Source organism: Lipotes vexillifer, unplaced genomic scaffold (genome assembly GCF_000442215.2).
Source record: "Lipotes vexillifer unplaced genomic scaffold, Lipotes_vexillifer_v1.1 scaffold977, whole genome shotgun sequence".
Lineage (NCBI taxonomy): Eukaryota > Metazoa > Chordata > Mammalia > Artiodactyla > Lipotidae > Lipotes > Lipotes vexillifer.
Genome location: NW_006783088.1, coordinates 5,764,683 through 5,779,667, shown reverse-complemented (window position 1 = coordinate 5,779,667; position 14,985 = coordinate 5,764,683). Strand labels below are relative to the sequence as shown.

The 14,985-nt window shown below is 42.9% G+C and overlaps 1 protein-coding gene across 1 annotated transcript in view; it reads left to right on the top strand.

The window, feature by feature from the left end:
- The first annotated feature begins 3,998 nt into the window (after window positions 1-3,998).
- HSD17B12 (hydroxysteroid 17-beta dehydrogenase 12) overlaps window positions 3,999-14,985 on the top strand; it is a 159,345-nt gene continuing 148,358 nt past the window's right edge. Inside the window, exon 1 of the mRNA XM_007455809.1 lies at window positions 3,999-4,158. Within this exon, the coding sequence (XP_007455871.1) occupies window positions 3,999-4,158 (160 nt within the window). The remainder of the gene's footprint in view (window positions 4,159-14,985) is intronic.

Here is a 14,985-nt window from a genome sequence, read left to right as displayed (position 1 = left end):
GTGCGCAGATTTTATAGAAAAAGAACAGATATCAAAATGAGGTGGTTTCAATCTTCAATATTCCTTGAGTTAAAATAACATACTTAATATGAACGCTAACAGAAATGGAAAGTATATTTCTATGGTACCTGTCTTTATTTATTAAGAAAAATCCAAAGTCAACAATTATTTTTTAATGCCTCTTTAATTTTATGTCAGATGCTATGGTAGGTGCTAGAGACACATACGTGTGTTCTTCAAAACCAGTAACAGCTATTGCTGCTCTTTCCTCTCCTCTCCTCCACTCCACTCTTTGCCAAATTAATTTCTGCTTATCCTTAGATCCAGTTTAAATGCTCCTTCCTTAGAAAGGCCTTTCAGGGCAGTCTCCTCTCCCCACCTATCCTCTTTCTTTAAGCCCTATTCTTTTCTTCTTTGTACTTATTACAATTTTTACCATATAATTAGTTGGATATTTGCTTAATGTCTGTCTCTCCTGCTAAACTGTTCTCCTTCATTCATCATTCATCCATTCAATGGGTATTTATTGAATACCTACTAAGTGTCAAGCACTCTTAGGTGCACATCTGAGGTGAAGAGAACAGGGGTGGACAAGAAAAGATCACTGTCCTCATGAACTTAACGTGCTATTGGGAAGATGAACAAAAATTAATCAAAGAATTTGAAAACATTAAGTGTTATAAGGAAAACAAATTAGGGTAAAAGGATAAGTAGTGACAGGGCAAAGGAGACAGGCTATTTGGTCTATTTATGTAGGTCAGTCAGTGAAAATCACAAGTGGTGAGCAAAAGTCTAAATAATGTAAAGGACTGAGTCTTGGGAAATAGAAGGTAAGAGGTTCCAGGGAGAGGGAACAAGAAGTGAAACTACTTTGAGATTGAAATGAATTTGACTTATCTGAGAAACTGCAAAAAGTGTGGCTGGAATCAAGTGAACATAGGAGAGGGTGGTTGATACTGCTGGAAAGGTCAGGGCGGTTAAGCTGGTGTTGGAGGATTTTGTTAACGTGATGTGAAGTCTGTGAAGGGATTTGAGCGAAAGAAATATCGAATTTACTTAAAAAAGTTCTAGTTGCTTCATGGAGAACAAACGCCAAGACAGCCTTCCGGGGACGAGTTAGGAGGCTATTGCCATATTCCAGGTAAGGAATACTTGTCATTTGGATTAGGTTGGTAGGAGCAGAAGTGGGGGAAGTGGCCTGTCAAGGTATATTTTGGAGGTAGAATGAAAAAGACTTGCTGAAGAATTGGATACTGGAATGCAATGGAAAGGCAAAAAAATCAAATCAAGGTTGACCCCTAGATTTTGGGCTTTCAGAAGTGGGTATATAGTGGTGCCTTTAACAGGGGAAGGGAGGGGTGTGTGTATGGTAGGAGTAGAGCTCTGTTTTGAATGTTAAATTTGAGGTGTTTATTTTTATTGAACATCTGAGTGGAGATGTTGGGTAGGCAGGTGGAGATGTGTGTGTGTGTTTGTGTGTGTGTGTGTGTGTGTGTGTATACACACTCTGGTCTGGCTAGAGACATTTGGAAATTATCCGCTTACAGTTGATATTTAAAAACAAGGGACTGTGGTAGTTCCCTGGTGGTATAGTGGTTAGGATTCGGTGCTTTCACTGCCACGGCCCAGGTTCAATCCTTGGTCAGGGAACTGAGATCCTGCAAGCTGCGTGGGGTGGCCAAGATCAAACAAACAAAAACAAACAAACAAGCAAAAAAACAAGGGACTACATAAAATGTAGAGAAGTAAAGAGAGCTGGGGTCTGAGCCCAAGGGCATTGCAAGATTTAGGGGTCATCAAGAGCAAGGACCAGCAAAGGACTCTGGGAAGGAGCGGCTGGTGAGGAAAACAGTGGCCACCCACTGTTGAATGATAAAATAGGATGAGGATTAAGAATTGACCATTTTTTCACTATTGTATACCTAGTACTGAGTTCAGTTACTGGTACATAATTAGAGCAGAATAATATATTTATTTTTGGTTGTGCTGGGAGGCTTGCAAGATCTTAGTTCCCTGACCAGGGATTGAACCCGGGCCCTCGGCAGTGAAAGCGCAGAGTCCTAACCACTGGACCGCCAGGGAATTCCCAGAATAGTGTTTGTTGAATGAATGAATCTTTACTTCTACTTATCTGTTAGATATTTGAGTGTCTCCAAGTTCCAGGTACTATTCTAGGTCCTATGGATTCACAGCATAGTGTTCCCAATAATCATAAATTGTAGTGTGAGCTATATATGCATACAGTACATACATACAAATGCAACAAAATATGTATTTTTAGTTTATGTAACTCTTTTCCCCTCCTTCCACCCTATTCTAAGAAGAATGGGATTGAATATCTGGAGGACCCTTTTTTGGTGAGCAATGATGAATTGGGATATATAAATTTGGGGCTGTACTGTAGGCAAAGGTTTTGACAAGACAGAGAGGATGAAGGTGAGGGAGAGGGAGAGGAGTGGTGAGACTTCAGTTGAATTGGACAGGCAGCCCCAGCCAAAGATATCAAATTCAATTAAAACAAAATATGGTGCCAGCTCAACTCACATGGCTGAATTCTGCTGGACAACTGATAGTTTATGAAGAACATTAATTAATCCTATAAGAGGGAGTGGAGAAATAATATATAATCCTGTAAGAGGTTATATCTAATTAATCCTATAAGAGGAGGAGAGAGGGGGTTGGGCAGGGAGAGATAAGGCTCTTAAAGTAAATATTATAAAATTATGACTTTAGCTTCAAGATGTGTTGAAATGTTGACCCTTAGAATTATTACCCTTAAGTCTCTGCCTTTTAAGAAACTCTCAAGTCTTGAATCAGCAGCCCCTACTGGCTGAGAAAAAATATTAGGTATCTTATATGATTCCCAAATCCCTGCCAGAAAAAGAAACAAAAACTCTTGATGGGAGGATGACGGAATACATGTGAAGCACTATATGGCATTACACAATTTCTTAAATTTACCTTGTGGTCCTACGTCTCTGGAACTTTGCTGAGGTGGTTTTCATATCTGTACTTGGACTGTGCACTTTTGTACCGTCTCACCACTCCCCCGCGCCCCCCCACAAAAAAAAAAAAAAAAGAAATACAAAAGGAAAGTAAAAGAAAAATCTCTATAGTCCTTTAAGTCCAGTTAAAACATGGAGCCCTTCCCCCATCTAACTGTTCATCAAGCTGTATTCCCATAATGTATCTTTCATTCATTTTATAGCTCTTATGCCATTGCGTATTATAGTCATTTGACGCCATGAAGTTATTTGCCTTGAACTCCAAGACATTGGGAACTATGTTATTTAATGCTCCGTGCGGGAGGGACGCCTGGCATTTAGAAGGCCCTCCATAAGGCTGTGTAACTGGAGCGAAGGTGTGTCGTGGGGACGGCACAGAAACAGGAGATGCAAACCTTTATTCGGAAAAGCTTGCGGGAACAACGACAGCACATTTAACAAAGATGTGAAAATAAAACCATGGCTCCACTTCCTACTACAATCTTCTTACTCACTATCGGTGTCTCTGACGCCATTCCCTCCTCAAACCCAAGCTCAAACCAGACTGGGTCTGATTGGCCCATCGGAGCACAAGCTTCGGTAATCGCGAGGCCTTCTCCAGCCAATGAGAGACCTGAGCGATTTGGCGGCGGTGAGACTTGCAACCCTCTGGCAGAATCCTGGGGGCGTGGGGGCACGTTGGGCGGGACTGAAGTTTGATTGGCAGGTGAGCGATCCGCCTCCTTAGAACGGAAACGCTGCTCGGTGAGAGCCGGGGGGTCGTGGGCGGGGCAGTGAAACTAGGGTCAGCCAATGACCGACGCACTACATGCAGAGAGAAAGATAGATCACCAATGGCGGCACGGATGTGGTGCCATGGGCGGGGTTTAGGCCCAAAGCTGTGTAGGAGCAGCGCCTATTACGGTAGTCCTCATCTTCACGGCCAGCGCCTCTTCCTGCGTTCATTCGTTTGTTTTTTCCATTCACGAAGGTAGTGAGGCCTGGTTGAAAGCCATGGAGAGCTCTCTGCCTGCCGCCGGCTTCCTGTACTGGGTGGGCGCGGGCGCCGTGGCCTACCTGGCTCTGCGCATCTCGTGCTCGCTCTTCACGGCCCTTCGGGTCTGGGGTTTGGGTCACGAGCCGGGGGTCGGACCGGGGCTCGGTGAATGGGCAGGTGAGTCGAATCGAGGGCCGCCGGCCCTCTCGCTCCTGCTGCGGCTCGCGCGGCTCCCGGCCGGGCCTGGTACGCGCTGACCACTTCTGGGCCCAGCGCTTGGCCTTCGCATCCCCAGCTCCCCTCTCCTCCGTTCTAAGATTCCTGCGTCCCGCATACCCGCCTGTCGCCTAAGCCATTTTCTGGCTTGCTTAGACTTCTAGAGTTTTTAAATACTAAATACATTGCTGGCTTAAGTCAGCGAATCTAAAGTGCCAGTTGGTGGGCGCGGGAGAAATCTGGCCTGAATTCCCTGGGGCTTGTGTCCTTTAAGCCGTTCCGGGTTCACGGAGTTAGTCGCCTTGCTGCTTGCTTCCTTAGTCGCACTCTACGCACCTTGGCTCGCCCCTTATGAGTGTTTTTAAAACAAAGTCTTTGGCTTGAATACTGGCCCTGTGCTCAGGATGAAAAGCATTCTGTTGCCTTTTGGGAGGCGAGGGTGGAGGAAGAGGACATAGAATTTCAGAAGACTTTCTGCTCTTTGGAACCTTGGATTCGGCCTAGTTCAGGTAATTTACAAAAAATATTGGTAAACTGTTCTGGAGTCCTAATGAGTAGCAAGAATTATTGCTTCTGCAAAACGGTACTCTTCATGTAGAAATCGGAAATACTTTCTGCAGAAGAACATTTGCAGGAAAAAGTATTCCCAGAAAGAGTGAGCTAAACAAACAGGTCTTGTTCCATCTAGTCGGGGGATTTTGAAGATGGAGGAGAAAGGTCAGTTTGGAGAAGTTGGGAAACATCTGAGGAAAGTTTTGCGCTTACTGTTTTTCCTTTTCTGCCTTTTTTGTTGATTTTCTTTCCTTATTTTTTGTTTCTTTTAGCTTTTTTTTTAAACCGAGTGATATGCCGTTCTCCGATGTGATTATTCATTCTGCTGTTTTATAATTGACTGTTCACTTCACAAAGCATTTTATTGAATTTTGGAGTGGTTAGGGGTTGCTTTCAGACTAGGCTCAAATAAGGTACACAAATAATGTTACTCCATGTTCTTAACTTTATTCACTCAAAAACATTTCAACAACTTAGTAGGAAAAACATAATAAATTAACATTTTGGGACAGCAACAAAAGGAGAAAACATCTCGAGTAGGAATGAATATGTGAAGGAGCTATTAACATAATACATATTTTAAAAAGTCACTTAATTGTTTTTTGATCGTTGAAAAAGCAAGTGAAGTGCTCAGCTTGATTATAATCAAGATTGTAATTTCACGGTTGATAAGCCCAAATTCTTGGTTGTTAGGTTTGGAAAACTTGCTTTTTGACTTTTTTTTTTTTAAATGAAGGCTTTATTTATTTAGGCTGTGTTGGATCTTTGTTGCTTTGCGTGGGCTTTCTCTAGTTGTGGTGAGCGGGGCTACTCTTCGTTGCGGTGCGGAGTCTTCTCATTGCTGGGGCTTCTCTTGTTGGTGGAGCACGGGCTCCAGGTGTGCGGGCTTCAGTAGTTGTGGCACGTGGGCTTAGCTGCTCCGACACATGTGGGATCTTCCTGGACCAGGGCTTGAACCCATGTCCTCTGCATTGGCAGGCAGATTCTTAGCCACTGCGCCACCAGGGAAGTCGGCTTGTTGACTTTTGAACAAGACTCTAGTGCCTTAGGAAATCATATATCAAGATGAATAAGTTTTGTAATTTGTAAGCAAAGACTTATGGTAATAACTTTTTTTTTTAACGATCTAAAATTGACCATAGTGTCTAATAACTCAAAGGGACCAAGTCATCCGTATATGAATCCATAGTAAAAAGCCAAGTGATATGACATTGTCATTTCATAAGTATTATTTATGTTGAAAAGATTTGGCCCCAGAGGAAGGATGTTTGATAAATTAAGAGCAATGTTTAAAAGATTTGGAAATGAAATTTGAACTAGAACACTGGGATATAACAGAGAGGATCATAGTATCATAAAGTGAAATGTTGTCCAGTTCACTTTTTGGGAAAACTGTCTTTTTTAAGTACTTAAGTAGAAGAAATAATGAAGTTGTTATTTTTAACATTACTTACATGTGGGGGCCTGGATCTTAAAAGAAAATACGTCTTCCTTTATCTCTCCAAATTCAGAGAATCTTTGAAAAACTGAAATAATTTGAAAAACAAACCAGCAGAGATGACACTTGAATAATTAGGGTTAAATTGTGATTAAAAATAGGTAATTTGTTCAACCGATTATTAATGTAACCAGGCAAGGGCTCTTGTGCCTGTGGTGCTGAAAGCCAAGCTCTGACAGTAAGTGTTTGCAGCAAAGTAAGGGTTTATTTGCAGGGCACCAAGCAGGGGAGTGGGAGACAAGCCTCAGATCCACTTCAACTTGGTCTTTGAGATTAAGGTTCTGTTTTTTTTCTTTCTTTTTTTTTTTTTTTCCATGGGAAAGAACAGAGAGGCTGGGGTTAATCATCATAGGGACATTTCTGTGACATTTCCTAATCATAGTTTTGGGAGTGAGGGTGTCTCTGGTTTATGACTCCCAGGCCAGGTGGTCCGTGGCTCAGGGGTCTGTGAGCTCATCTTGTAGTGGAGAAACAACCTGAGTTTATACGTTAATGATGTCATTGACAACAGCAGTTTTAGTACATTAATGATGTTATATGGACAGTGGCAGTTTCAGTCATCTGACTCTGGTTGATTAGTGTTCAGTTAGCACAGGATTGAGGTCAGAGGGGACCAGAGAAGGAATAAAGTTTTGGGTAGAGAGATTAATCATAAACTCCATAAGGGAACTCGGTTTTAGGGCACCTTGGTGTCATTAGGGAGGCATTGCCTAGTTTTTAATACTGATGTTTATTTAACATCTTCCTTTCCATAACCAATTATTTTAAGTATTACATAATAATATGTGTTGAGTTGGTAGTATATTTTTATACTTGTTATTCTTAAGTCTCTGTATGTGAGTATGTTTAATTTCTCCCCCTCAGATTTTAGAATCTGAGAGGCAGGGACTGTGGGTCCTCATTTTTTGTCTTTTCCCACAGTAACTGGCATATTGATCAGATATAAGCTCTTCTAGACATTTAAAAAAAGAAACAAAAAAAAAACCTTGGAAAATCCCCGAAATACAGTTGTGCTTTGCAATCTGTAAAAATATTCCATACCACAGATTTCTTAGTCTAGTAGGTTTTTTTTTTTTTTTTTTGGCGGTCCGCAGGCCTCTCTCTGTTGTGGCCTCTCCCGTTGCGGAGCACAGGCTCCGGACACACAGGCTCAGCGGCCATGGCTCACAGGCCCAGCCGCTCCGCGGCATGTGGGATCTTCCCGGCCCGGGGCGCGAACCCGTGTCCCCTGCATCGGCAGGCGAACTCTCAACCACTGCGCCACCAGGGAAGCCCAGTCTAGTAGGTTTTTAAGACCATCCATTACATGGCCTATCCTCTAATTTATCTCCTTCATCTTCTAATAAAGAGCTGGGTCATTCCTTCCCTAGTTCTCTCCAGTAACAGTCCCACTCAAGTGAATTACGCTGATTTCACTAGGTCCCTAGCAGGTGGGTTTAGCCAATTTAGGAGGTAAGGCTCTCTTGCCTGCCATTGTCATGTGATACTTTCTGTATCTCTTCCAAGAACAAAGAGATCCTGTGAAAGTGGAGCTTCAAGTTGTTTGAAGGTCACTGTAGCAAGTAATGAAAAGAAGGTTGCTAACAAAGGTGGTCAGTTTGTGCTAAGAAGAGAATAGTCCTTGCTGTGGAGCAACAGAGAATGTAATCTGTAGAATCTGGTTTGAGCGTAGACACATTTTGCATTTATTTGAGCAAGTTTCCATCATTGGAGTTTATCTGAAATGATTGATATAGAAATAAAGTGGAGACTTCCTTGGTGGCGTAGTGGTTAAGAATCCGCCTGCCAATGCAGGGGACGTGGGTTCAAGCCCTGGTCCGGGAAGATCCCACATGCCACGGAACAACTAAGCCCGTACGCCACAACTGCTGAGCCTGTGCTCTAGAGCCCGTGAGCCACAACTACTGAGCCCACGTGCTGCAACTACTGAAACCGGCACGCTTAGAGCCCGTGCTCTGCAACAAAGAGAAGCCACCGCAATGAGAAGCCCATGCACCGCAACGAAGTGTAGCCTCCGCTCGCCACAACTAGAGAAAGCCCGTGCACAGCAACAAAGACCCAGCGCAGCCAGATAAATAAATAATCTTTAAAAAAAAATAAAAATAAAGTGGAGGTGATAGGTGCAACTCTGAGCTCTTAGTTTCTAAAGAAGAGGATATAGCTCCAGGCAGCAAAGAATGAAGGATCCACTAATCGGTTAATGAGTTAGATTTTTAAAATAGCTTTATTGAGATGTAACTCATAGACCATACAATTTACCCATTTTAAAGTGTACAAGTCAAGGTTTTTATTATATTCACAGGGTTGCGCAACCATCATTATAACCTAATTTTAGAACATTTTCATCTTCCTTAAAAGAAACCCTGTACCTATTAGCTGTCACTCCCTCATTCCCACCCCCTCTTTCTGTCAAATATACATTTCCCTATTCTGGATATTTCATGTAAATGGAATGAGATAATGTGAAGTTTTTGGTGGCTGGCTTCTTTGATTTAGCACAGTGTTTTCAAGGTTCCTTCATGTTGTGGCATGTTTCAGTGGCTTCATTTTATTTTATTTTATTTTTTTGGGGTACGCAGGCCTCTCACTGTTGTGGCCTCTCCTGTTGCAGAGCACAGGCTCCGGACGCGCAGGCCCAACGGCCATGGCTCATGGGCCCAGCCGCTTTGCGGCATGTGGGATCTTCCCGGACCAGGACACGAACCCGTGTCCCCTGCATCAGCAGGCGGACTCTCAACCACTGCGCCACCACGGAAGCCCCTTTTTTTTTTTTTAATTGCTGATTAATATTCCATTCTGTAGGAAGGAAATCCAAAAAAGAGGGAATATATGTATATGTATAGCTGATTCACTTTTCTATACAACAGAAACTAACACATTATAAAGCAGACTATACTCCAATAAAAATTAATTTAAAAAGAAGAAAAAAGGAAAACTAATGAAATCCAAATAAACTATGAAGTTTAACAACAACAACAACAAATATTCCATTCTGTGGAGTGAGTTAGATTTTGCAAAGCGTCTTCTCTGCATTTTGCCCTCTGCACATCTGCATTAGCAGATCCCTGAGATTTTCCAAAGCTGATGGAACTCATTTGGCTCTGTAGTATTGCAAGGTTTTCCTAATTCAGTAGACAATGAGGACTTAAAAAGGGTATGGGAGGGCTTCCCTGGTGGCGCAGTGGTTGAGAGTCCGCCTGCCGATGCAGGGGACATGGGTTCGTGCCCCCGTCTGGGAAGATCCCACATGCCGCGGAGCGGCTAGGCCCGTGAGCCGTGGCTGCTGAGCCTGCACATCCGGAGCCTGTGCTCCGCACGGGAGAGGCCACAACAGTGAGAGGCCTGTGTAGTGCAAAAAAAAAAAAAAAGGGGTATGGGGTGGTGGGGTTCTTCCGTGGAAAAGCCATTCGTCAAAGCTGGCTCTGCTTAGCCAAGCTCCAAGAATCAGATTCTCAAAATCAGGTGTGGTGTGTAATTTCTGTTTTTACATTGGACAGCTATGCAGGATTGGTCTAGTTACCTCAAACTGTTGAAGGCTACTTGAGTGACCAGGGCCCACTGACAGTGGGTCCCTTTCTTTAACTAGGTTTTGAGGTACCACATGATTATTTATGTACATGTGTATGTATGAAATGTTAAATATTAACTTGGCAAGTCTGGAAGAAATATTACTATCACTTATTGAATGCTTGAAGTGTTCTAGGCACTTCACATAGATTATGATTAATTTCTCTTTGAGTTGTGCTCCAAAATCCCCAGTGTACAGAGAAGGAAACAGGGGCTTAGGTAAATGACTTTGTCTGTGGTTTCATAGCTGGTGAGTTACAGGATCAGGATGCAAAGCCAAGTTGTCCTTTATGCAACATCTACATGCTGTGTGTGGTGGGGATTGGCTTACAGACTACATGGATACTTGGGGGATTCCTTTTACGCGGGCCTCTCACTGTCGTGGCCTCTCCCGCTGCGGAGCACAGGCTCCGGACGCGCAGCCTCAGCGGCCACGGCTCACGGGCGCAGCCGCTCCGCGGCACGTGGGATCTTCCCGGACCGGGGCACGAACCCGCGTCCCCTGCATCGGCAGGCGGACTCCCAGCCAATGCGCCACCAGGGAAGCCCAACTTTATTGCTTTTTGATTTAAGGCACACTTTCAAATCTGGACATGCTTGGTAATTCTGGAACCATTGCAGGATAAGTAGCCCATTTTAGAATCAAGTAGCTTGGGATTTTCTTCAGATTTGTAACCATGAATCTTGTTGCATGGGAACACATTGGAAAGGCGCTCAAGGTGCTTAACAAAGCGAAGGGTTTGACTGTCATCAATATGGCTGGACCGGACCTTGAATGCTGTTTTCTGTTTATCAGTCTGGCATTCTCAAATGGATTTAGTGAATCTCTGGAGGTCCAGCTTGGTTAGTGTAATATGCTCCTTGTTGACATTCTGGTACACCTGTTCTTGCTGGTGAGTTTGTTTTTGATGTTGATCACAGTGTTTTTTTAAAAAGTTGTTTTTTTTGTTTGGTTGTTTGTTTTGTTTTTTTAAAGCAGGGCAGGTGGTGGAGGGCAGAGAAACAGATGAACTTAGTCATAAAAGTTCTTGACGATATTTATTAATTCTTCACTTCATCTCTGAAAAGGGAGTCCATAGGCCTAAATGGAAGTCTCCAGATTGGAGTTAGCAGCGGCAACCTTAAAGCACTAGGGCTAGAGCTGTGTAAGAGGAAACAGATGCAACTGGAGGATCGGCCCTAAAAGCATGCCCTGGTCTTATTTGGAGGAAAAACCAAAGAGGATGGTTTCCTGGAATTAGAAATTCAGCCTCTGTACTCTGAGCTGTTTCCTCCAACCTCACACCAGCCTCCATTGTCTCCTGCTTCCTTTTTTTTTTTTTTTTTCTGTTCTTCCTCTTCCTTTCTGTGCAATAATAATTTTCCTATTTAAGGGTCAAACCTGAGACTCGGAGACTCAAATCTAGACTTGGATTCTAGCTCCTCTACTTTAAACTAGAGTGTAACATTGAGTAAGGTAGTAGACATCTGTGAGCCTCACTTTCCTCATCTACAGAATGGGGATACTACTGGCGCCTGTTTTCATAGGATTGTTGTGAAGGGTAAATGAGAATACTTATTCTGTGTAAAACAGGTGGTGCAGTGCCTAGTACATAAATGCTTAATAACTTATTAGTAATATTATTAGCCTTTGTAGCATTATATACTAATCACTTGAGCTAATTGACAGGATAAGGCTTAGTAAGAAAAGGTTAATAGCTGGCTGACTGCATCTTCAGCAAACTGAGATTATCTTTGCTACTCTCACTCAAGTGAGAGTATTGAGCTTCAAAACTAATTTTCTGTTTGTTTTTGTTGGTTGAGGATGATTTCTTTCAGTTTCAGAAAAAAATTATTGAAAGATTTGATTAGTGAGAATACATTGGTAAGTGGATTTGAATAGATCAATTCCATTGCCTTTAAAGCCATTTGTAGATAAGGATAAGTTAAAAGAAATTTTATTTAATAGTGTGTTGTAGTTCGTTTGGGCTGCTATAACAAAAATACTATAGGCTAGGTGGCTTAAACAACAAACATTTCTCACAGTTATGGAGGCTGGGAAGTCAGATCAAGGTGCTGGTAGATTCTGTGTCTGATGAGGAACTGCTTCCTAGTTTATAGATAGCTGTCTTCTTGTTCTGTCTTCACATGACAAGGGGCCAGGGAGCTCTCTGGGGTGTCTTATAAGGGCACTGATGCCATTTGTTAGGGCTCCACCCTCATGACCCAATCACCTCCCAAAGACCCCACCTCCTAATACCATTATATTGAGGGGGTTAGGATTTCAACATATACATTTTTGTTTCTAGCATATGAATTCAGTCTGTAGCACAGATCCTTTATTCCATTTCTCTCCTGCTCATCTTTCCTGAACATAAAAATATTAAAATATAGCAACTTATATCTCTGCCTTCTGGGATAGATTACGATTAAGGCTAGGAGGCAGGGAGGGTGAAGCCTTCACAATCTTGGTGGAGAGTGTGATCCAACACTGTTCATTTGTCCACCCACCGTCCACATCCTCCTGAGGCTGGCCATGGACCTTGTAACAGACCAGTGGGATGGCAAACAGGAATCAGAAACAAACTGCCCTGTTAAGTGGTGGAAAGCAGACACACTTGGTTCTATGGGAGCTTGTGAAAGAAGGTCAGAGTGATGACTGAGCTGAGATCTGAAGGGAAGTGAAGAGTAGCAGACAGAGCAGAGGGACCAGCAGGTGCTAGGCTCCTGAGGTGGGAAAGAGCAGGGTCCCCTTAAAACAAGGCCTGAGCACTTGGAGCCAAGGAAGGGTAGGCATGATGTAAGATGGGAGTGGAGAGGGGCTCAGGGGCAGTGAGCAGGGCTGTTCAAGAACATGGAAGACAATTGTGGGGATTTTAAGCAGAAGGGTAATGCTGAGTTGCAACTTTATTTTTTTAAATAAATTTATTTATTTATTTTTGGCTGCGTTGGGTTTTCGTTGCTGCGAGTGGGCTTTCTCTAGTTGTGGAGAGAGGGTTCTACTCTTCATTGTGGTGCATGGGCTTCTCATTTTGGTAGCTTTTCTGGTGGAGCTCGGGCTCTGGGTGCTCAGGCTTCAGTAGTTGTGGCACTCGGGTTCAGTAGCTGTGGCTCGCGGGCTCTAGAGCACAGGCTCAGTAGTTGTAGTGCACAGGCTTAGTGGCTCCGCGGCACGTGGGATCTTCCCGGACCAGGGCTCGAACCTGTGTTGCCTGCAGGCGGATTCTTAACCACTGCACCACCAGGGAAGCCCTGAGTTGCAACTTTAAACAGAAGTTTTTGCTTCTATGATCTTTCTGAAGCTGTTGCATTGTCACAGAGATAGAGAAGAGCAGATTATTCAGATAATCTCAGTTAAAATTGCCTTTAAAAAATGCAAATTCATACTTTATAGTAAGGGAGGCCATTTTTGTGCACTTTCTGGTTATCATCTTTCAAAGACTATTTCTCCCTGTGGGAAAATCTAATCACTGTGGTATGGGAAGTTTTACTCTTGACCAGGGACTGGATGATAACGTTGAATGAGCCCTGAAACTGGGTTATTGCTTTCTCGAGGTCACTCCATAGAACTGTGGTGTGATAGCTGAGAAGCCTGCCACACATCCGAATGCTTTGTTTTCTTATTCATTTTGTCTGGTGAAAAAACGTGTTTGCCTGGTCTCTAACTGGCAATTCCAGGGAGACTGTCCGGTTTCTGAAAAGTTATCCTTACCACTGTTAAGTGAAGTTATTTCTACTTAAATGATCTAGTCATTGGGGGAAGGGAGGGAAGACTAGAAAACTAAAGATTTTGAACAATTACTGTCTCTCAGGAGTATGACATTGGGGAACAGTAGCGCTAACAGGAAGATTGGCTTTAGGGTCAGGACAGCAGGTCTGAGCTTTGCTACTTGCTAAGAAGTTTGACCTTGGACAAAGATTGCTAACCTCTGAGCATAACGTTCTTCATCTAGTAAATGGGGCTGTTACTTTTCAGGGTTATTATGACAGTGAAATGAGATGTAAATGAGGTTCTCATGTAACATCTTGTGTGTTTTTATGGATGCCAAGTAACATATATTTAAGACATCTTTATTTGTATACATTGCTCTTATTTGATGAAAAGTGATTGTTGAAACCAAGAAATAATGTAGTTCACTCAGCAGATAAACTATTGGAAATCTGAAGCTGTGAATGGATTGATTAGGAGGTGATTCACAGTACTCCAGGAGAATCGCTTCCTTTGTGAAACGATTTACTAAGTGGTTCCTTGAAATATGGTCCCCATTAGTGAACCTGAGATACGATGGACTTAGAAAAATCTGGTTCTCTGCAACTTTTCAACTACATTGTAAAAACCTTGGGTCATTTTCAGCTCTTCTTCTCTCACCCACATACAGTCTATTAGGAAATCTTACTGACTTTAACTTCAAAATATCCAGTATCCAGTTCCTTCTACCACTCTGGTGTAAGCCACGAAAATCTCTTGCCTCGATTATTATAACAGCCTCCTGTCATTCTGATTCCACCTTGGCTCCCCTATAATCAGTTCTTACAGAGCAGCCAGTGATCCTTGAAAAGCTCTAATCAGATCATGTGATCCTTTGCTCAGATCCCTCCAGTGTCTTCTCATCCTGTTTATTTATTTTTTAAATTAATTTGTATTGGAGTATGGTTGCTTTACAATGTTGTGTAAGTTTCTACTGTACAGCAAAATGAATCAGCTATACGTATACATATATCCCTCTTTTTTGGATTTCCTTCCCATTTAGGTCACCATAGTGCATTAAGTAGAGTTCCCTGTGCTATATAGTATGTTCTCATTGGTTGTCTATTTTATACGTAGTATCAATAGTGTATATACCTCAATTCCAGTCTCCCATCTCATCCCAGATTCTTCCTGTGGTTGACAAGGCTTTTGACCACCTGACTCCTGCCTTCTTTTACCTCTGATCTCCTCTCTGCCCACGTCTCGCCCTCCCTCCTAGCCACACTCCCTTCTTCCTTGAACATGCTTGGCATTGCTGCCTTGGCCTTTGGTTATTCCCTCTTCCTGAATGCTCTTCCCCAAATATGCATGTGGCTGAGTCTTCTTCCTTCCTTCCAGTCTTTGCTCAAATATCATCTTCTCACTGAAACCTTCCCTTCTACCTTTAAACTTACAGTCTGATCTCTTCCACCCTTCTGATCGCCGTTCCCCTGCTCTACTTGCG